The sequence below is a fragment of the Macaca thibetana genome, chromosome 3 (assembly GCF_024542745.1).
Source record: "Macaca thibetana thibetana isolate TM-01 chromosome 3, ASM2454274v1, whole genome shotgun sequence".
Classification (NCBI taxonomy): Eukaryota; Metazoa; Chordata; class Mammalia; order Primates; family Cercopithecidae; genus Macaca; species Macaca thibetana.
This window is the reverse complement of record NC_065580.1, coordinates 82,990,505-83,015,205: the sequence shown is the minus strand read 5'-3', so window position 1 is coordinate 83,015,205 and position 24,701 is coordinate 82,990,505. Positions and strand designations below refer to the sequence as shown.

At 36.2% G+C, this 24,701-nt stretch overlaps 1 protein-coding gene, 1 non-coding gene and 1 pseudogene across 3 annotated transcripts in view; 2 read left to right on the top strand and 1 right to left on the bottom strand.

Moving 5' to 3' along the window:
- LOC126951318 (uncharacterized) overlaps positions 1-20,775 on the bottom strand; it is a 69,460-nt gene extending 48,685 nt beyond the window's left edge. The window contains exon 1 of the mRNA XM_050785369.1: positions 20,662-20,775. Coding sequence (XP_050641326.1) covers positions 20,662-20,664 — 3 coding nt within the window. The 5' untranslated portion in view covers positions 20,665-20,775. The remainder of the gene's footprint in view (positions 1-20,661) is intronic.
- LOC126951317 (cTAGE family member 8-like) lies at positions 3,588-6,380 on the top strand (annotated as a pseudogene). Its single transcript, XR_007724429.1, has one exon. The product of XR_007724429.1 is annotated as a cTAGE family member 8-like (transcript).
- On the top strand, positions 6,592-6,694 carry LOC126951780 (U6 spliceosomal RNA). The gene has a single exon (XR_007724643.1). It is a non-coding gene; the product is annotated as a U6 spliceosomal RNA (small nuclear RNA).
- Positions 20,776-24,701: the final 3,926 nt, after the last annotated feature.

Here is a 24,701-nt window from a genome sequence, read left to right as displayed (position 1 = left end):
TGACTGGAAAAAAATTGATACATATAATCATTACGGAGCTGTATATTTATATAACACTAACTGTGAGATGAATGGAGAAAACTCTGAGATTCACTGTTGAGTAGCTTATAATTTCCAAGTCGTCTGCTAGACATGAAAACTATTTAGTGTTGAACGAAAATATGATACTATATCTCACAACTCGTATATAAATGTTTCCATTCCTACTTTATTTCTGCTTTCATTTTCATGGCGCATCTACAGTCTCTCTTCCAACCTCCCATTTGTATTTTACAACACACATAATTACAGATTTATTCTTTAATTATCTCATTTTCATATGATTTTTATATCTCCTGAAAGATTTCTTTGAAACTTCTGCCTTTTTTATTTTCCAGAGCAAAAGAGTATTTTTAGGCAATAATATTTTACCTTATTATGCCTTTCGATTATTAAAAGAAAAAGGGAAAGTAGTGAAATAAACAAATGCAGAGAGTCACCAACTTACAATAGTTTCACTTAAGATTTTCAACTGTACAATGGTGGGAAAGTAATATGTATTCAGTAGAAACCATATTTCAAGTACTCATGCTACCATTATTTTTTCATTTTCAGTACAGTATTCAATAAATTACATAAAATATTCAACAGCTTTCTATAATATAGGCTTTGTGTAAGATTATTTTGCCCAACTGTAGGCTAATGTTAGTGTTCTGAGCATGGTTAAGATGGGCTAAGATAAGCTATGATGTTTGGTAGGTTAGGTTTATTAAACATATCTTCAAGCCAGGTATAGGGGTGTGTGCCTATAGTCCGAGCTCCTCAGGAAGCTGAGGCAGGAGGATTGTTTGAGCTCAAAGAGTTTGAGAATATAGTGTACTATGACCACACCTGAGAATAGCTACTGCACTCCAGCCTGGGCAACATGACAAGAGTCTATATATATATATTTTTAAAGCACCAACTTACAATATTATCAACTTATGATGGGTTTATTGGAACATAATCCTATCATAAGCTGAAGAGTATCTTTATATAGTAGAATATAGTAACATACTACAGACTTGCTTTCTCAAAGCATAAAGATAAATCACACTAATGATCATCCATGGGAGAGGGACAACCAGACAATGTCCTGCAAAATGAGAAATACTTGTAAGACATACTTCACATTCCTGACTGAGTCTCTTTCCCCATGAAATAAAGTCATTAAGAAATTTTTAGTAATATTTTAATTATTATATTTTAATAAAAAATTTAGGTATAGAAAGAAGGTTGTATAGCTTTACATTAAAAATAAATTATTATGTGACTTGGCTGCTTGATACCAAATGGCTTATATCAGATTCACCCTCCCACCATAAAAACTATACAATCTGGACAAAATAGAGAAAAAAATTCTTGGCAGGTGCATTAGTCTGCTCTCATGCTGCTAATAAAGACATACCCAAGACTGGGTAATATATAAGAGAAAGAGCTTTAGTGGACTCACAGTTCCACATGGCTGGGGAGACCTCACAATCATGATGGAAGGCAAAGGAAAAGCAAAGGCACATCTTACATGGCAGACAAGAGAGAGGGCATATGCAGGGGAGCTCCCCTTTGTAAAACCATCAGATCTCGTGAGACTTATTCACTATCACAGGAACAGCACGGGAAAGACCCGCCCCCATGATTCAATTACCTTTCACCAGGTCCTAAGCATGGTTCAGGTGGGCAAGGCTACATGTGGGAATCATAGGGGCCACAATTCAAGTTGGGATCTAGGTAGGGTCACAGCCAAAGCATATCAGCAGGCATTGAAGAACATTGTTGTAGCAAGTCAGGTATGAGATCTTTAAGGAAGGTGAGGAACATGAGATTAGTACCACATTTGCCAGGATTTTCCAGAAAGGCATCTTCCTGACGTTGGTACGGGAAAATACGACCCAACCAAGGGTTAGTGGTCTTGGGAACCAAAAGAAGCAATGAATAGAGTTCAAAGTTGCTAAACTGGTTTAGAATTGGGGGTCAATGTACCATATGGGAGAGAGAAAGAACCTAGAAATGGGTGTGTAAATGCCATTTTGGTCCTTCTGTGACTGCTTAGCTATGTGACAGTTGGTTAAGAAGAGAGGAGACCTAGTAGAAAGCAATGGCTGGCATACAGAAAGCAGAAGAGATCATCAGGGACTGAAAACTTCCTGGAAAGCTACTGGAGTTCAGATCTAGCCAGTTGGGGAAATGTTGGTAAACAACTGAGAAACTCATTTGGACTCTAAAAATTCTCTTAGGAGAGGCGCAGTATCCTAGGAGTGAGGCATATGTTCTAAGAGGAAAATAAAATATAATTACCATAACACAACTTAAAACTGTCTTGAGAGCAGCAAGATGATCTACAAGTAATTGCAACTTCTGTCCAGAAAAAAAAATTAAAAATTCTTGAGTATTTCTATATCATATTATCCATAAATTCAGCATACTTTTAAAAAAGTACCAAATATACAAAAAAGCAAGAAAAACAGACTGAAGAGAAATAAATCAGTTATTAAAAACAAATTAATAGATAATCCAGATATTGGAGTTAATAGATAGGGCATTATAATATCTATGATCAATATAAAGGAAAGAAAGAAAAAATGAAAGACAAAACAGGTTGTGTTAGATTTCTTTCTGGCAGCTCTAAAATGCTCACTTTATTTTCATAGATTCTAATTTCCTAAATTATGTTTGATGTTTCAAGCAAAAATCATAGCATTGTCTAGTGTTATTCTAAATGTATGTAAGACAATTATACTACAAATTTGAGAGGGTAAAGAGACATAATATGACAGAGGGTTGTTATACTTCACTCAAACTGGAATACAGATGACACCAATTTAGTGTGATAGTGTATATATAAAGGAATATATACTAAGCTATAAAATGCAACCAAAAAAACTATAAAAAAGAAGATACACTATAAATACTATGAATAACAAAATGGAATTCTAAAACAAATATTCAAACAACCCACAGGAAGTCATGAAAAATAAGCAGAGAAACAAGAATTGATACAGAAAACAAAAAATGTCAGGCTTAAGGACTAAAATATCCATAATTAGGTGAATTACGAATGGTTTACCAAGAGACAGATAATAGAAGAGGGTATTTAAAAGTATGACCCTTTCTTATATGTTTCTTGTATGCTGTGTGCAAGAAACTCACTTGAAATTTACCCATATAGGGCAGGCCAAATTAAAAGGATGAAAAAAGATATATTACACAAACATTAATGCAAGGAAAGCAAGAGTGCCTGTATGTATATTAGCCAAAGCAAAGAAAATTACCAGAAACAGAGAGATTATATAATGATCAAAAGTTTAATCCATGAAGAAGACAGCAATTTTAAAAGTGTATTCACCAAACAGCAGAGCTTCAAAATATGTGATGTGAAAATTGCCAGAACCAAGGTGGGTGGGGCTCTGACCTGCGCTGTCTCAGGATGTAAAGTGTAACAAGGGGCTGGCGGGGTGGGAGGGGCAGCATGGGGCTGTGAGGCCTGTGGAGTGCCCGCGTCCCCCAATTCCCCCTGCAGCTGGCTCCGCAGTGGTCCGCTCCGCTTGGTTGCCGCGTGCGGATTCGGGTTCCAGAACCAAGGCTGCGTGTTCTCCACCGCTTCTTGTGGCCAGCGTTACTGCGGTGACCCCAGAGCAGCCTTGGCTCTATGAAGGAGCCAGGCGCTACCCCTCAGCCCTATTTGGGGCTGGTCCTGGAGGAGCTACGCAGCCTTGTGGCAGCACTGCCTGAAAGTAGGAGACCAGACTCGAATCCTTATGGTTTTCCATGGGACTTGGTGGTATGTGCAGCTGTTGTTGGATTTTTTGCTGTTCTCCTTTTTTTGTGGAGAAGTTTTAGGTCAGTTAGGAGTCGGCTTTATGTGGGAAGAGAACAAAAACTTGCTGCAACGCTTTTTGGACTAATTGAAGAAAAATGTAAACTACTTGAAAAATTTAGCCTTATTCAAAAAGAGTATGAAGGCTATGAAATAGAGTCATCTTTAGAGGATGCCAGCTTTGAGAAGGAGGCAGCAGAAGCACGAAGTTTGGAGGCAGCCTGTGAAAAGCTCAACAGGTCCAATTCTGAACTTGAGGATGAAATCCTCTGTCTGGAAAAAGAGTTCAAAGAAGAGAAATCTAAACACTCTCAGCAAGAAGAATTGATGGCAGATATTTCACAAAGGATACAGTCTCTAGAAGATGAGTCAAAATCCCTCAAATCACAAATAGCTGAAGCCAAAATCATCTGCAAGATATTTAACATGAATGAAGAACGACAGGAGATAGCAACAAAAGATGCTTTGAATGAAAATTCTCAACTTCAGGAAAGCCAGAAGCAGCTTTTGCAAGAAGCTGAAGTATGGAAAGAACAAGTGAGTGAACTTAATAAACAGAAAATAACATTTGAAGACTCCAAAGTACACGCAGAACAAGTTCTAAATGATAAAGAAAATCACATCAAGACTCTGACTGGATGCTTGCTAAAGATGAAAGATCCGGCTGCTGTGCTTGGAGAGGACATAACAGATGATGATAACTTGGAATTAGAAGTGAACGGCGAATTGGAAAATGGTGCTTACTCAGATGATCCTCCAAAAGGAGCTTTGAAGAAACTGATTCATGCTGCTAAGTTAAATGTTTCTTTAAAAACCTCAGAAGGAGAAAGAAACTACATTATTATTCAGTTATCTGAAGTTGACAAAACAAAGGAAGAGCTTACAGAGTGTATTAAAAATCTTCAAACTCAGCACGCATCTTTGCAGTCAGAAAACATGTATTTTGAAAGTGAGAATCAGAAACTTCAACAGAAACTTAAAATAATGACTGAATTATATCAAGAAAATGAAATGAAACTCCACAGGAAATTGACAGTAGAGGAAAATTACCGGATACAGGAAGAAGAGAAACTTTCTAAAGTGGAAAAAAAGATCAGCCATACCACTGAAGGAATGGAGACCCATAGAAAGCTAGCCAAAGATCTTGAAGAAGAATTGGAGAGAACTATTAATTTTTATCAAAGGCTGGTTGCTTCCTACGAGAAAAAAGGACATCATAATTGGTTGGCAGCCCAGACTGCTGAAAGAAACCTCAATGATTTAAGGAAAGAAAATGCTCACAACAGACAAAAATTAACTGAAAAAGAGTTTAAATTTGAACTTTTAGAAAAAGATCCTCGTGCACCTGATGTTTCAAAAACAGCATTTGGCAGAGAGCATTCCCCATATGGTCCCTCACCATTGGGTCAGCCTTCATCTGAAACGAGAGCTTTTCTCTCTCCTAAAACTTTGTTGGAAGGTCCACTCAGACTCTCACCTGTGCCTCTCGGGGGAGGAGGAAGAGGCCCAAGAGGCCCAGGGAATCCTCTGGACCATCAGATTACCAATGAAAGAGGAGAAACAAGCTGTGATACGTTAACCGATCCTCACAGGGCTCCTTCTGACACTGGGTCCCTGTCATCTCCGTGGGAACAGGACCGTAGGATGATGTTTCCTCCACCAGGACAATCATATCCTGATTCAGCTCCTCCTCCACAAAGGAAAGGCAGATTTTATTGTAATTCTGATAGACTGTCTGGGCCAGCAGAACTCAGAAGTGTTAATATGCCTTCTTTGGATAAAATGGATGGGTCAATGCCTTCAGAAATGGAATCCAGTAGAAATGATGCCAAAGATGATCCTGGTAATTTAAATGTGTCTGATTCATCTCTCGCTACTGAAAATGAAGCAACTGGTACCAGCTTTGTTCCTCCACCTCTAGCTCCAATCAGAGGTCCATTGTTTCCAGTGAATACAAGGGGCCCGTTCATGAGAAGAGGACCTCCTTTCCCCCCACCTCCTCCAGGAACCATGTTTGGAGGTTCTCGAGGTTACTATCCACCAAGGGATTTCCCAGGTCCACCACGTGCTCCATTTGCAATGAGAAACATCTATCCACCGAGGGGTTTTCCTCCTTACCTTCACCCAAGACCTGGATTTTACCCCAACCCCACATTCTGAAGGTAGAAGCGAGTTCCCTTCAGGTTGATTCTGCCTTCAAAGAAGCCTGCTACTACTGAACATCCAGAACCACAGCAAGAAACCTGACAATATTTTTGCTCTCTTCAAAAGTAATTTAGACTGATCTCATTTTCAGTTTAAGTAACTGCTGTTACTTACATGATTACACTTTTCTGAAATTGAAGTTTAATGGAATTATAGTTCTTAGGATAGCATTTTGTAAATAAAGATGATTTAAACACAAGTCTATGAGTAAATCATTTCCATTTTAGTATATTCTAGATCGTATAACTTTTAATCTCGGGAACTAATCCACTACTATAGAAACAATAGTGGAAGTTTTATATATGTAATCTCGCAGGTGGGGAGGCTTTAAATTCTAAAAGCCGTGTCTGCATGCCAAGAACTGCATTCACTGTGGTTGTAGATAAATGTGAAAGTAACTTTATGCTTAATTAAATAATTTTTTTTGATTTTTTTTTAAAAAAGAAAACTGCCCGAACTGAAAGGAGATATAGATGAATCCACAATTATAGTTAGAAATTTCCTCATGCCTTTTTCAATAATTGATAGAACTAGACAGAAAATCAGCAAGGAGTGTTGGCTTTGGCAGCACTTTCTAAAATTAGAATGATGCAGACAAGATTAACATGGCTCCTGCATATAGACTACACAAAATTTTGTGAAGCATTTCATATTTTTAAAAAGAGGGAAAAAATCAGCAAGAATATAAAACAACTCAAAATGCCATTAACCAAAAGAATCGATTTGGCATTTACAGAATATTCCACACAACGGCAGAATACACACGTATTTTTTCGAATGCTGACAAAACACATGGCAAGATAGAGCTATCCTAGGCCCTAAAACTCACCACAGCAAATTTAAAAGAGACAGTCATCAACCAGAGCAGGTGAAAACCAGAAATCATTGTAGGGAATCCAATTGGAAATCAGCATAAGAAAGATATGAAAATTCCCAAACACTTGGAAATTTAAAAACACACTTCTAAATAATCTATTGGTCAAAGAAGAGGTCTCAAGGAAAAATTTAAAAAATATGTTGAACTGGATAAACATGAAACTGTGACATATCAAAGTACTGAGAAGGAAACTTATAGCAATAAATGCATGCATTAGTAAAGAGGAAAAGTCTCGAGTGAGCAACAGATTTCCACTTCGGGAACCTAGAAAAAGAAGAGCAGAATAAACTGAAAGCAAGTAGAGGGTGGGGATTAATGAAGATAAGAACAGAAAACACATTTAAAAGAGAAAAACAATAGTTTTTCTCAATGAAACAAAGAGATAGCTCTGTTAAAAGATTAATAAAATTTAGCAGACTCAAGCAGAAATTAAAAGGAAAAGACACAAATTTTAAATATCATAATGAAACAGGCGATATCACTACAGACATCACACATTACAAAGGACAATCAAGGAATATTTCAAACCACTCCACACACATAAATTAGACAACTTAGACAAAATGGACAAAATGCAGTGTTCCTGCTGCAACACAAACTAACTCCACTCACCACGCAGGAATAGATCATGTGAATAACTCTATAACCATTAAGAAAATAGAATTCATAATTTTAAAACTACCAAAAAAGAAATATCTAGGTTTAGATGGTTTCACTAGAGAATTCTAACATGTTTTAAAAAAAGTTAACACCAATTCTACACTATCTTTTCCAGAAAACAGAAAAAGAACATTTCCCAATTTATTTTTTTTGAAGCTATTATTACACTGATACTAAAACCAGGAGAGTGTGCATATATATATACACACACACACATATATACATATATATATAAAGATATGTATAACTTACTTAACAAATGGACTTCTACAGTATATTTTTCAAAATTTACCCATGTCCAGCGGGGGATTGTTTCTAGAAAAACAAGCCTGATTAAATCTCACAAAGTTAATCAAAATAATCCACCACGTTAACAAACAAAAGAAGGAAAGTTACATTATATCAGTTGATGCATAATAAACATTTAACACATTTAGATATCCATTCATGATAAAAGCTCTCTATAAAGCGGGAATAGAGGAAACTTTATCGACTTGAGAAAAAGCATCTACAAAAAGCTAACATTAGACAGTCATGTGTTGTTTAATGACGTGGATACATTCTGAGAAATGTTCTGTCAAGTGATTTGCCATTGTGCGAATGTCCTAGAGTGTACTTACACAGATCTGGATGGTATATATAGCAGCCACTATACACCTAGGTTATATGGAATAGCTCATCCCTCTTAGGTGACAAACCTGTACAGCATATTACTGTACTGAATACTGTAGGCTACTATAACACAGTAAGTGTTACATTTATGGTAACAGTTTGGTAACACTCACCAACTATGGTATTTATGTATCTAAGCATATCTAAATACATAAAATGCACGTAAAAAAAAATAACATAAAAGATTTTGTAAATGGTACACCTGTATAGGGCACTTACCATAAATGGAGCTTACAGGACTGGAAGTTGCCTGGGTGAGTGAGTGAGTGAGTGAGTGGTGAGTGAATATGAAGGCCTAGGACATTACTGTATGATACTGTAGACTTTATAAACACTGTACACTTAGGCTACACTGAATTCATTAAAACATTTTTCTTTCTTCAACAATAAATTAACTGTAGCTTACTATAACTTTTACTTTATAAACTTTAATTTTTAATAATAATTTGATTCTACTTTGTAATAACACAACTTAAAACACAAATATTATGAAGCTGTACAAAAGATTATCTTTTTGTATATCTTTGTTCTACAAACACTTTTCTACTTGTGAAATTTTTTATTTTTATTATTTACTTTTAAAATTTGTTATTAAAAACTAAGACACAAATACAACAGCCTAAGTCTACCTAGTATCAAGATCATTGATATCAGTCTTCTACCTCCGTGTCTTTTCCCATTGAAAGGTCTTCACGGGTAAGAGCATGCATGAAGATGTCGTCTCCTATGGTAGCAATGCTTTCTTTTGGAACACCTCTTGATGGACTTGCCTGAGACTGTTTAGGAGTTAACATTTTTATAAGTAAAAGGAGTACACTCTAAAATAATGACAAAGGCCAGGCACAGTGGCTCACACCTTCAATCTCAGTACTTTGGAAGGCTGAGGTAGGCAGATCATTTGCAGTCAGGAGTTCAAGAAAAGCCTGACCAAAATGGTGAAACCCCATCTCTGCCAAAAACATAAAAAATTGGCCAAGCATGGTGCCGCACACCTGTAATTTCAGCTACTTGTGAGGCTGAGACACAAGAATCACTTGAACCCAGGAGGCAGAGGTTGCAGTGAGCTGAGATTGCACCACTGCACTCCAGCCTGGGCAACAGAGCAAGACTCCATTCCAAAATAAAATAAAATAAAATAATGACAAAAATTTTAGTAAAATGTAGTAAATGCATGTAAAATGCATAGTTGTTTGCTTTTATACCACACTGGGAGTACAGTAGGATTGTTTACAGCAGCAATCCCACAAACATGTAAGTAATGCATTGTGCTACAACATTATCATGGCCAAGACATCAGTTGGCAATATGATTTTTTTCACCCCCATTATAGTCTTGTGGGACCACTCTCATATATGCAGTCCATCAGTGACCAAAGTGTTATGTAGGACATAGCTATAATAACATCATATTTAGTGGTGAAAAACTGAATGGTTTCTCTCTAAATCAAGAATAAGGGAACTATATCTGCTTTTATCACCCTTATGCAAAACAGTGCTGGAAGTTGTACACTGTGCAATAAGACAAGAAAATAATTAAAGGACATACAGATCAGGATGGAAAAAATAGAACAGTCCCTACTTACAACAGACATGACTGTCTACATAGAAATCCAAACAAATCTATTTTAGAAACCTCCTAAAATTAAGAAGTGAGTCCATTAAGGTCACAGAATTTAAGATAAACACAATCAAATTAATTCTCTTTCTATATACAGACATAACTCATGTTATCGTTCTGCAATTTATTGTGCTTCATAGATATTGCATTTCCATTGTGTTAAAATTTTGTGGCTAACCTGCCTCAAGCAAGTCTATCTGCACCATTTTTCCAACAGCATGCTCTCATTTTGTGTCCTAGGTCAAATTTTAATGATCTGTACAGCATTTTAAACTGGTTTATTATTATTACGTCTGTTATGATGGTCTGTGATCAGTGATCTTTTATGTTACTATTGTAATTGTTTTAGGGCAGCATGAGCACATCCACATAAGACAGTAAACTTAATTGATAAATGTTGTGTGTGTTCTGACTGCTCCACCGACAGGTCATTTCCCTCTCTCTCTTCCTCTTCTGGCCTCCTTAGTCCCTGAGACACAACAATATTGAAACTAAGCCAATTAACCACCCTACAATGTCATCTAAATGTTAAAGTGAAAGTCATTAAATGAAACCTAGAAATTAATAAGCTTAGTGAGAAAGGCATGTCAAGTAAGTATAAATCCAGAGTTGTCCAGCTTGAGCTGAAGTGCTATTAGACCTACCAAGTCATAAGACCGAAAGGTCACAGCAATCATCTATCCCATAATGGATGCAATATGATTTAGGGCAAGAGAAAATGCGAAAGACAAAAGTAGGCTGAATGAACAGTTGGCATAGATCCCTATATCACTGATGCCTCTCTCTCAGCTTATATATACAGTCTCCTAGGTCCTTCCACCAGCTGATAACTTATTAAACAAGCCAGTGCTAATACAGTGACACTTAGGCTAGCTATATTGGCACAGTATGTCAACCACTCAGATGTGGGACCTCAAATGTAATCCATGAGGGGAAACCTACTCTGATAAGTGGAATACATAGATTCATCCCCATCCATAGAAAGGGTTCAGAAAACAGGAGGTGGCCCTGTGCTTTTACAGAGCTTTATCCTTCCCAAAGGGCAGGATTAGACATTGTCAAAGAAAAAAGTAAAATTTTCAAAAGTAAATTTTTCTCAATCCTTATGCCTTATCCATTCTTCTTCTAGACAGGTCAAGGAGCTCCAGAGATTATTTAAAACAAATCTCCAACATCTACAAATTGGTGCTCAAAAATAGAGGTTCTGAGTTTCTATCTAAAATGATCTAATGATTAAAACCTTGGAATTCAAGTTTCTTCTCCCACCAGCTTCTGGGTATTTGAGAAAACAGACTACGCTAAAAGAAAAGACTGCAGGAATTCACGTCAAGGTTTTATTTTACTGCTAAACAAACCTAGGCATGGATCTTTGCAACTCCCAAGTATTTTCTGAATGTCCGGGAAAGGAATAGCATAAATATTCATGAAACTCTAACAAATTCACATATTGTGGTAGCTGTGATAGCCACGTGGTCCCAGGATAACATATGTATCCTTTCAGTTACAAAGACATTTTCTGTTCTTGCTTTAATCTCAATCTCTTTATCACTGTGGCTTCCTCAGAGACAGAATGAGACAGAGGTTCAGTTCTCTGCCCCTAGAAGAATAACAGTTGTCGGGTTCTTCATGACTCTATGGAAATCATGCCGGTGCAAGTGAAGCCTATTTTCTCATGTGTTACACAAAGCTCTCATGACAATTGGAAGGTACTCTGTGGAGGTGACGACTTAATAAAACCTTCCCTTCTCAAAAACACTTGAAGAGGCAAGAGCCTTCCTTGGCAGTTCTCAGATGGCCAGCAAAGTTCCCAGCACCATCAGTAAACTCAGCAACATTGTAGAAATCTTTGCCTTTTCTATATGAAGATTATCTAGGTTCTTACACAGCCATCATCTCTAGACACTTGGATTTCCTAACTGCCTTTGTGAGTTCTGGTCAAATATAATTTAATGTCATTTTCATTGTTTGTTTGCTTTTACTGTCATATTTTAATATCATCCAAAAGTACATTTCTACTCTCTTAGTGCTCAAATTTTGCTCACCAATAGTTTTAGTTAATAGGATAACATGAGTAAAATATATTAATATATATCAGCATATTATCCATCAGTATATTAACATATTAAAGCAATCAACATGTTCATGGAATTTTGACTGGTAGCTTTTTTTTAAGTTGAAGAAATATCTGTGTGCAAGTGACTCTGGTAAATGTTTAACATTAACAAAAAACACCAGCACTTAAAAAAATTTTTTTTTTGTATAATTACTATTTCCTAAATTTTTTGAAAGAGATGAGGTCTCTATGTTTCCCAGGCTGATTTCGAACTTCTGGGTTCCAGCGAACCTCCTGCCTCAGCCTCCCAAAGTGCTTAGATTATAGGCATGAGCCACCAAGCATAGCCCAGCACTTTATTTTTAAAAAGGCTTAAAGTGTGACATACAGAAACTCGTCAAGTTAACAAGTGTACACATGCTTGTTTACTCATTATACACAATCTTATGAGGCCACACAATCTGAGCAATGATTAGGAACTCAAAGTTTAGATCCAGCCTCCGGACAACATGACATAAATGATGAGAAATCAATAAGTAACTGCAAATTATTTTATTTTCTTCAGCATGAACATGACACTAATCCTTGGAATGGTGGTAGGAAAAGTCCAATGCAAATGAAATACATTTTAGTTGGTTTTGCAGTATTAGATTTATAATTTTATGGAGACTTAAATGGAGGATTATTGCTCATCCTTGCTATCTCCAAGACAATATAATTTTACATAAAAAAATGAGAATAAAATTTAAGCAAAAATGACAATACCATGCTTATGCTAATATTTTAATTGTGGGATCAAGGAGGCCTGAGTACAATCAGAGAATTCAGAGACGCTTTCTGCAGCATTCCTCATAAATTCATCTAACTATTGCCAATCACCTGCATAGACAATACTTAAAACTATATATTCTAGAGGGTTTATCAATAGTAAGCCCAAATCCAACAAAAGTTACTGATCCCGTTTTCATGTTTAGATAACGACACAGTGCAAATCTATTCAGTCATTCACATAAATGCTCATCTAAATATTGTGGAAAACTAAATAACAAAAAATAAGATGCTGGGCTAAAAAATGAGTCTTTACACTTGGATAAGAAAAGATTTTGTCAGATATTTGCTGTGGAGGTGACGATCAGTGCAAGACTGGAAAGTTTAAGAGGTCAATGACCACTGGTGTATTCGGTTGATGGTATGTCTAACCTTAGTACAGCCTGCCCTTAATTAGACCTTCCCCTTTAAGATTAAACTTAATGCGCTTTGAAGACTTTGACATGTGTGTCAGTCAGTGTTCATTGTTTCTAAAACATAGCAGAGAAAAACTCTGCATGTGGTTATCCAGTTTTTCAACTATGTATTGAAGAGGGTTTTTCTTCCCCAATGTAGGTTCTTGGTGGCTTTGAGGAAGATAAGTTAAATGTAAATATGTGGATTTATTTCTGGATTCTCTATTCTGTACCTGTGGTATATGCATCAATTTTTATACCAATACCATGCTGTTTGGATTACTCTAGATTTGTAATATGTTTTGAAGATAGGTAGTGTGATGTTTACAACTTTGTCCTTTTTGTTCAGTATTACTTTGGCAATTTGGGATCTTTTACGGTTTTTTACATATATATAATATATATGGTTATTTTATATATATGGTTATATATTATATATATGGTTATATATTATATATATGGTTATATATAATATGTATAATATATGGTTATGTATATAATAATATATAAGGTTATATATATGGGCAAAAAGATCCCAAATATATATAATATATATATAAATAACCATATAACTATATAACTGGATAACCACATGCAGGAGAATGAAATTGGAACCCTATTTCTCACCATATACATAAAGCAACTCAAGATGGATTAAAGACTTTAACATAAAACCTGAAATTATAAAACTACTACCAAAAAAACATAGGGAAAGCTCCTCAGGACATTGGTTTAGGCAAAGATTTTATGGCTAAAACCTCAAAAGCATAACCAATAAAAACAAAAATAGACAAATAAGACTATGTTCAACTAAAAGACTCTGCACAGCAAAATAAACAACAGAGTGATGGGACAATCTGTGGAATAGAAGAGAATATGTGCCAACTAATCACCCAACAGAGAACTAATATCCAACATATACAAGGAACTTAAACAGCTCAACAGCAAAAACCCCAAACAATCCTAGTAAAAAGCGGACAAAGCACAAGAATAAACAGTTCTCAAGAGAAGGCATACAAAAGACCAACAGATATATGAAAAATTGCTCTAAATCACTTATCACATAGAAATGCAAATCAAAACCACCACAGTTAGAATGGCTATTATCCAAGACAAAAAGTAACATATGCTAGCAAGGGTGTAGAAAAAAGGAAACTATGTATACACTGTTGGTGAGAATGTAAATTAATACAATCACTACAGTATGGAGATTTCTCAAAAAAGTAAAAACAGAACTACCATAATATCCGGAAATCCCACTGTGGAATACTACTCCAAAAGAAAAGAAGTTTGAGACAATCCTGGGCAACATGGTGAGACCCTGTCTCTACATTAGCCAGGCTTGGTGGCATGTGCCTGTCATCCCAGCTACTCGGGAGGCTGAGGTAGGAAGATCTCCTGAGTCTGGAGAGTTTGGGGCTGCAGTGAGCCATGATCATGCCACTGCCGGATCATGATCCTGCCTGGGTGACAGAGTAAGATCCTGTCTCAAAAAACAAACAAACAAACAAACAAAAAAAACAAAAACAAAAACTCCCAAATTAGCAAAGATATAAAATCCAGCTGTATCCACCAATTGAACACAGGATTAAAAAAATGTGGTATATACACACACAGTAGAATACCAGTCAACCATAAAATAAAGAATGAAATCCTGTTTTTCGTTTTGTTTTGTTTTGTTTTGTTTTGAGATGGAGTTTTGGCCTTGTTGCCCAGGCTGGAGTGCAATGGCATGGTCTCAGCTCACTGCAACCGCTGCCTCCCGGGTTCACGTGATTCTCATGCCTCAGCCTCCCAAGTAGCTGGGATTACAGGCGCCCCCCACCACGCCCGGCTTATTTTTGTCCTGACCTCAGGCGATCCACCCGCCTTGGCCTCCCAAAGTACTGGGATTACAGAGCCACTGCGCCTGGACAAAATCCTGGTCTTTTGCAGTAACATGGATGGAGATAGAAGTCCTTATGTTAAACGAAATAAGTCAGGCACAGAAAGACAAACACTGTATGTTCTCACTCATATGTGGGAGTTAAAAAAACTTGATCACATGGACATAGAGAATAGAATGATGAATATCACAGACTGGGAAGAGTGGGTGGGTAAGAGGGGGCTATGAGAACAAGTTGGTTAATGGGTAAAAACATACAGTAGGATGGAAGAAATAAATTCTAATGTTTCATAGCAGATTAGGTTAACTATACTTAGCAACAATATTTAGTATAATTAATCAAAACAAGTTTACACATTGACCCTTATGGGTTAATTAGAATAAATCTGTACAAGTTAAAATTGTACTAAGGATGAAACAGATAATGACCAGTATACGCGCAGGTTCTCTCAAAGCAGTAATTCCTAGTTCCATCGTAAGATCGTTCCAAAGCAAAAACCTAATTATGGAAATAATTCAAAAATTATAATCTGTAGAGAAAAACAATTATCCTAGAGGGTCAAACCATACAATGTCACACCTGAACGTTAGTCTTAAGTCATTTTCCCACATTCATATAGTTTCAAAACATGGTAAATATACTACTTATTGAAAAGTATTAAACAACTTAATAGTCAAAATATCTTAGAAATACCATCCTTTAGTTCAGCAGTCCCCAATCTTTTTGGCACCAGGGAGTGATTTCATGGGAGACAACTTTTCCACAGACTGAGGAAGGATGGGGAGGTGGTTTCAGATTGATTCAAGTGCATTACACTTACTGTGCACTTTATTTCTATTGCTATTACATTGCAATGTGTAATGAAATAATTATACAAGTCACCATAATGTAGAATTAGTGGGAGCCTTGAGCTTGTTTTCTTTCAACCAGATTGTCCCTTCTGGGGGTGATGGGGGACAGTGACAGATCATCAGGCATTTGATTCTCATAAGGAGCACATGTGCAGCTCACAATAGGGTTCACGCTCCTGTAAGACTCTAAAACCACCACTGATCTGACAGGAGGCAGAGCTCAGACGGTAATGTAAACAATGGGGAGTGACTGTAAATACAGATGAAGCTTTGCTCTCTGGCCCACCGTTCACCTCCTGTTGTGTGGCCTGGTTTGGGTTGGGGGCCCCTGCTTTAGTTAACATACCCTTAAATTTTGTATTAACATTGGTTTCACCCTGATTTAGTCCATACATGCCAATATACAAACTCTCAAAGTACATTGGAGCAACCCATGCTTGTATTTTTGCAATTCTTCCATGTGTATGATATAGAAATGAAAATAAAATTTTTCTTCTAATATAACCATGTTTTCAAATAGATTAGTTTCCTTACATAGCATTTTCTTGTATTTACCACATAAGCATCATGGATTGATTTTTTTTTTCCAATGAAATGCTATCTAGTGACTTCCTTAATGAGTACAACTTAAAAAAAGAAAAAACCAGAAACTTGAGCCATTTCTCAAAAATAAGCTTAGTTTTCAGTTTTAGTTACTTGTGGCTGCCAATAAGAGATCTCAAATGACTGAGCCCTAAAGCCAGATTCATTCCTATATATACTCAACCTGTTATCTGCAGGGAAGTCACAAGGCTTCACCGAATGCCCTGTCACAAAACTAAATGACCCTCAAAAATTAACATGAGTTTTATACTTAGAATTCTCAGTCAGTTCATGCCAGTTGGTTATCTTTAAATAGTTGTCATACAGAAAGGCATACAGACCACACATTATTTCAAAGAAGCCGGAGAATGTAGCATGATGTAGACTGAGATTAAAATTAACTTTTGATAGAAGAAGAGAGTGAGTACTTTTTGTAACATTTTATCTAACATAAAAATGCTTAAATTCCACAAAACCCATAAACTGAAAAGACAGTCTGGAAAATTAAAGATTTGTATAAACTATGCACAAAACCCATGGTATCTGGGAAAACTGGAAGGGTTTCTACAAGTAACAGTTTTAAAAATATAACTTTGTTCTACTAGCAATTATACATTAACATACATGCACTAATTAAAAATACACTACAACCATGTCTGGAAATGCAGTTTAACACTTTCTAAATGGATTGTGCCCCACATTTACTATATAAGGTGGCTGTTACTACTGCACAGGAACAGTTAGCGATACAATTTAATTACCTTTAAACAAACATGTAGGGATTTTTCCCTCAAAACAAGTTTTCAACATCAAAACCTATGCTTATAAAAATTGTAAAACTTTCAGCAGTCTAAATATGTTAAATGAAAACTTTACAAACTTCTCAAGTGCTCTCTATGTTCCAGGTATGTCAACCTTGTAGAATCCATCAGAGATATTTCTGTCTCTCTCTCATCACTGGATGGCTTTTTCTTAGTGCTGGCCTCATGGTTGTGTGCTTTCTTCATTGCTCTCTCCATTATGTTGTGGTTAATTACTGTCTCGAGCATCAGATCCTCCACTTAGAGTCCTTGTATCTGTTCCTTTTCTAGACCTTTTCTTTTTTTTTAGGCGGAGTCTCATTCTGTCACCAGGCTGGAGTGGTGCAGTGGCACGATCTCAGCTCACTGCAACCTCCGCCTCCTGGGTTCAAGCGATTCTCCTGCCTCAGCCTCCCGAGTAGCTGGGACTACAGGTGTCCGCCACCACGCCCAGTTAATTTTTTGTATTTTTAGTAGAGACGGGGTTTCACCATGTTGGCCAGGATGGTCTCGATCTCTTGACCTCATGATCCGCCCGTCTCGGCTTCCCAAAGTGCTGGAATTACAGGAGTGAGACACCACACCCAGCCCTTTTCTAGCTTTTGTTTGGCCCTTTCTTCCCTTAATCTTTGGTTTTATTTGCTTCCTCATGTTGTCTTTGTTCAGCAAGAGATTTATTCAGCACTTTGTGTGATCATGGAATCTCCTTCACCACCAAAAACATGTTCTTAAACTTGTTATACAACATTGTAGACTTTCCCATGATAACCTGACAAATTTGGAATTGCTGTAGTTTTTCAGTGCAGTAGTCATCTCTGTTTCTTTTTATTTTTACTTTAAGTTCTGGGGTACATGTTCACAATGTGCAAGTTTGTTACATAGGTATACATGTGCCATGTTGGTGTGCTGCACCCATCAACTCGATATTTACATTAGGTATTTCTCCTAATGCTATCCCTCCCCCAGCCTCCCACCCCCTGACAGGCCCCAGTGTGTGATGTTCCCCGCCCTGTGTCCATGTGTTCTCATTGTTAAACTCCGACCTATGAGTGAGAACACGTAGTGTTTGGTTTTCTGTCCTTGTGATGATTTGCTGAGAACGATGGTTTCCAGCTTCATCCATGTCCCTGCAAAGGATATGAACTCATCCTTTTTTTTATGGCTGCATAGTATTTCGTGGTGTATATGTGCCACATTTTCTTAATCCAGTCTATCATTGATGGACTTTTGGGTTAGTTCCAAGTCTTTGCTATCGTGAATAGTGCCATAATAAACGTATATGTGTATGTGTCTTTATAGTAGCACGATTTATAATCCTTCGGGTATATAACCAGAAATGGGATCACTGGGTCAAATGATATTTCTAGTTCTAGACCCTTGAGGAATCGCCACACGGTCTTCCACAATGGTTGAACTAATTTACACCCCCACCAACAGTGTAAAAGTGTTCCTATTTTTCCACAACCTCTCCAGCATCTGTTGTTTCCTGACTTGTTAATGATAGCCATTCTAACTGGTGTGAGATGGTATCTTATTGTGGTTTTGATAGTCGTCTCTGTTTCTGAGCTTGTTGCATTGTGTTCTGAAGTGAAGCAAGTACATTCAAGGCCTCAATGTACTATGCCACGTTTTAAAAGAGAATACATTTATTTCACTTCTGTATGATACCTTATTTTGTCCTTATATTACACATTTATTATCATATATTATCCTTTTGAATAATATGTATGTAAAATTAAGCTTCTATTATATATAAATCACAAAATCACATATGTCTTTGTAGTTCCTAAGCGGAAATAAATCAACTGGAGGTCTAGTTGAATAATTGAAGACTGTAATGGAATAGTGCACCATAGTTTTCATTTTATATGGAAAAAACTAAAGATTAGAGAAATAGAAAGTTATGAAATATATGAAAAATTAAGGAAAAAATAAATTAGTAATATTCTTATTTAAAGATTTAATAGTAAATGTTGCTTTTAAAAAGCTATATGTTGTCCAAGATGTTTCATTGAAAATAAAAGAATGACTTTATCTGCATTCAATAAGCAGATTTATTCTACACCTAAGATGGTATATTTATACCTCAAGGATAAGTTTAAACGCTGCCTCCAATCAAAGCATTTTCAAATCTCTGTATCAGTATTTATGTTTTCTTTTTCTGAATACAACAATGAATTCAAATCTTCATTTTGACTTGTACCTGGATAATTTATTTATGTCAACTCCTAATTAGATTATAAAATCATTAAGAAGGATTTCTGTCTCTACAAACTCTATGCATAATTCTGCATATTTTAGATTGAGTTGTGTGAAATTGCTATTCAACCATTTCAACCTTACAAAAATGCAAATTTTATATATTTCAATCATAACAACTATGTTTGCCAAATTGTGAAAATTATATTCACCTTTTGAAAACTGGATGTAAAACCCAAACATCTAAAAATATTTTTTTTCTAAATAATGAAAAACCTCACCATAATAGTGACAATACAAAACACATTCATTTGAATTTCTTCCTCAAATATTTTCTCCAGGAAAGTCACTAAATATTTTTGTTATCTGCTTTTAAATTTCCTAATAGAAAAATAAATACATTTCTTTAGTTAGTAAATATATGCAAATTTAAAGTTCCTTTGCTTACATATTTGAGTTTAATTTTATAACATTAAATTTGGGAGGTAGATAGGTAGATAGAGACAGGTAAATAAATAGATACAGGTACACTTGATAACTTAATAAATTGTCAATATAAAAAAAGTAATATAATCTGCTATCGTGATCACGGTAAACTTTTTAGACCACAAATTCATGCACATTTGTAAACTTGTATGAAGGGAAATTCAACACTGTCTTTTAGCAGGGCTTTCTCTTTTTTTTTTTATTTTTTTATTTTTTTTTTTTGAGACGGAGTCTTGCTCTGTCGCCGAGACTGGAGTGCAGTGGCCGGATCTCGGCTCACTGCAGCTCCGCCTCCCGGGTTTACGCCATTCTCCTGCCTCAGCTTCCCAAGTAGCTGGGACTACAGGCACCCGCCACCTCGCCCGGCTATTTTTTTGTATTTTTTACTAGAGACGGGGTTTCACCGGGTTAGCCAGGATGGTCTCGATCTCCTGACCTCGTGATCCGCCCGTCTCGGCCTCCCAAAGTGCTGGGATTACAGGCTTGAGCCACCGCGCCCGGCCGGCTTTCTCTTTCTTAATATACTTTTCATAATTTCTTATTTATTTATTATATCATGGATAAATGAATTGCTTTTCTCATAAGTGAATTCATCTTATATACCTTAACATACAAAACATATAGGCTCAAAAGAGCTAGTCAGTTTGACAAACAAGAAGAATTCAAACTAAAAACAAAAGGCAGGAGCATTCATTAGAAAACCAGTTACTTCACTTACCATTTGAAAGATTGCTTTTCATAAAAGTTTTAGAGTAATATATCTCAGCAAATCTTTTCTGTAAAGCCAAGAGAGAGTAACAGTTTTTAAGGGAAACATTATCCTTTGCTTTACAAAAGAAGCCAAAGTACATGTAAGTTTTGCTCATCTGGGTTGCTAAGAAACCGAATTAATTTTCTACCAGACTCAAGTCAGAGTAGAAAAAGAAAAGTAAAACTAGGGCCTCTGGTTGTTGCCTAAAACCTAGCAACAAAGCAATAAATCTCACGCTTTTATTTCCAAAGGTTGAAAATCAGCACAACAAGCTCAATACTCAATAAATACGCAGAAAGACAGCATATGAATAACTGAACTCCAATTCAGTTTTACTAAGTAAGTCTTGACAACTCACCTTTCGTAACTGTTTAGTTATCGGCTTTATAAAGCTATATGAGTTTGATATTTGATATATTACGTGATTCTGAGAGGCAGTTTTCACCTGGGGCTTAAGAAGGTTGACTTAATTTCTTCAAAGGACATTTCTTAAAACAAACAAAGATTACAAGTTCTTTGCAATCTATGGCTCAACCTACAGATTTCTGTAACATAATTTTCTTTTTGTTTCCTTTTTCTTTTTTTCAGAAACACAGTCATGCTCTGTCACCCAGGCTGGTCTCAAACACCTGGCTTCAAGAAATCCTCTCACCTTGGCCTCCCAAATCGGTGGGATTACAGGTGTGAGCTGCCATGCTCAGCCTCTGCTACATAATTTATGGGGAAAATTCCTCCTTCTTTTTGTTAATCAAATCCTACACTCCATAGATACATATCTCTTGGTAAGTTAAAACAAAATTTTTAAAATAGAAAACTTCAAATATATACAAAAGTAGACATTGGTAATGAATCCCCCATGTAACCATCATCCAGTTTAAAAAATTACCTTTTATGGCTAATCCTGTTTCACACACTTGCCTCAAATATATCTCCAACTTTTCTCCCTTCCCATATTGTTTTGAAGCATCACAATATTTTATCAGTAATTATATTAGCATGTTATCCCCAAAAGATAAGAACACCTTTATTTTTAAAACATAAGCACCATTATGACATCTAAAAAAATGAACATCAATTCATTGGTATTATTGAATATCCACAATTCAAGTTTCCAATTATCTCATAAATCCCATAAATAATTTTGACTTTTTTTCTTTACAGTTTATTTGATTTGGGCTAGTTATTTACTCTTCTTTGGTCCAAAATCTTCTAAGATATGGGTATTAATTTTTCTTCTAATATTTTTCTAACGGAATATAAAATTTCCTAGACAAAGATCCATAATGGCTGGAGTCTTTCCTTTAACTGTTCATGTTATTTAAAGCGAATGTTTGCCACCAGGTGGCAGTGCATTACTTATAATTTTGTCCTACTTTATAAACTGAGAAGCCAAAATACATTTTTTCTGTATTATTTTCCCTGACGTTCAATTTTAAGGTGTGTTTTTTTTTTTTCTAATGAAAACATCAGTAAACTTGAATTGACTAAATCTCTTATAGTTTTGGAAATAGAATTAACCTATCTTTATGCTATCTGATTTATGCCTCATTGTTTTTTGCATAGAGATACATATGTTTCTTTATCAAAAGCATATATACAAATACTACTTACGTTTAGTTCACTATTGTTAGTTGTTTGGGGTACAAAAATAGATTTTGACTCCAGATTTCAAGTAAATTATAAGTAATTGGCTAGAAAAGATACAAACCTATAAGAATACATCATGAGATAAGGTGCTAAATGCCAAGTGATTTGTCCTGACAGTTACTCCCATGAGAAATTAGTGAGAGGAAGGTCTCTGAAGCTTGAGAATGTCTCCAAATATTTCTTAGATTTTTTCATATAACAGATAATTGCAACTTTTTTCTATAAGTTGAAAAAGAAGTAAAATAGGCTTTAAATAATGTTCAGAAAAAGAAAAAAAAAAGAGACTTTCTTTACTTGGGAAGAATAAATAATATCAACTAATGCCATAATGTAGCTAAACAGTCTAATTCCTATTTTGTCGCTTTCTCTACCAAAGAGGATTTCCAAACTGGAAATAATCAACACAACTAGGTAAGAACTGAAGCAAAAGAAACGTGAGAGGATAATAAAATAACATATTTACATAAATTCAGATTCATAAAGCCATATTCACATATCAGCATAATAAGAGAACTGGCAGTGGAAATGAGCTGGCACCCTTTGGGAAGGTGAGGTGCTTTAAGACTGGACACTGGAGATTAGACATGCCTGAGTTTATCCTCGAAACAGCTGTGCAAAGCAGCCACTTTGTGGCCACCATCTGACATGTCACACAGTATGGGATAGGGAATAGACTTTCATGGGTAACAAATTTACAACAAAAGATGAGGAAAAAAATAAATGCATTTGTGTGGTTCAATCCTTTTAATATCCCCTGGGTAAATGACCAGGCCCAGGACGCTCTGTTGGACACATGGTGAGTGAATATTTTGGGTGGTAAGAATTCCTCCTCTTGTCATTCTCCTTTATCACAAAGCAAGCCTGAGAGCAATTTTATCAATGGGAGAAGATGGGCAGAACAGACTGACTAACAGGTTATCTGGGCACCATCTTTACTGAGTTTGGATACCAGCTGTTTGTGGAGGTGTTGTTTGGAAAAGTTGTCTATTGGTACCTGGTGACTTTGGGAACCTGTGTGAAGTTGCATTCCTCTTTTTCAAGGGAAATGGCTAACAATTCAGTGATAGGTTGAGTTTGAAATCAGCCTTACAGCCCCAAGTTCTGGTTTTCTCAGTGTCCAGGCCACCAAAGGTGAGCTCTCAATGTCATTTTAGGACAGTCATGCTTATTGCACCACAGAAGCTCAATACATTTTAGAGTATGTATTTCTAAACAGAAGATCAGTGATTGCTGTAGGGAAGTGGGCCTTTTGATCACTTTCAGAAATAGAGATCAATATATGGTAGATTTGTTTACAAAGGAGGGCTATGCATGAGTAAAATACACCTAATAATGTATGATGTTATCATATTGTGCCTATAGTAAATTTGGCCGCCTTTCAAGTTTGAGGTTGTCTGTGTCAGTGCTTCTGATGTTCAAAGCTTGCTTGTTAATTTATGTTTTCCCCCCCTTTTTTCTAAGGAGCCTCTTAAATTTATTATGGTTAGACACCTCCTTCCTCAGTTATCTATGTTCCAGTCATACGGATTAAAATATGCTCCCTTGACTAAGGGGGAGTGACACTTCAAAGAAGGAATTATCTTGTTCCATATTTACTTACCAGGTCAAGCATCCATCATGCACCATGTACACCACAGTGCACCACAGCTGAGACCAGTGTGGATCCCACCATCAGCAGCTTTTCCAAAGGACCCAGGCAAAATGGTCAATATTGCCTTCTCTCCTCTCTTTTACCTCACCTTTCAGCCTCTTGGTCCCTTCCTCCACTCCCACCCTAAGATGCTTATTGTCTATTTGTCATCCTCCAGCAGTTTATAATTCCTGTTTCACCACCTTATTTAGCCTGTTGCTTTTTACAGCATTCCAAAATACTCATTTATTCTCTTTTATGACTCATCCAATACTAACCCTATTTACCATTCTAAACTGAAGTAGACTTCACCTCTTTTTCTCAAGTACTGATGTAGAATTTTAGTTTTATTTGCCCAATTTCAAACACTAGAAAAGTTTAAGAAATAATATTCATGCCTTCCTGATAGTGGCAATTGAACATTTTTATTGACTTAAAGCAATATTTGGTCTTAACTGATCTTTGCTGTGGACCAGGTACTGTTCTAGGTATTTTACGCTTGCCAGCAAAATCTCACAGCAATCTTTGGGAGTAGTTACTTTTATTATCTCATTTTACAGATGAAAAAATGGAGAAAGATAGTCTAACATCTTGCCCAAGATTATACATCTAATAAGCAGCTGGGTCAAGAGGCAAACCCATCCAGTTTGGCCTGAGGCCAGGTTCTTAATCTCTGTAGTACAGCGACTCTAAATCAGTTCTCAAAGTGTGACCAAGAGCATGAGAATCA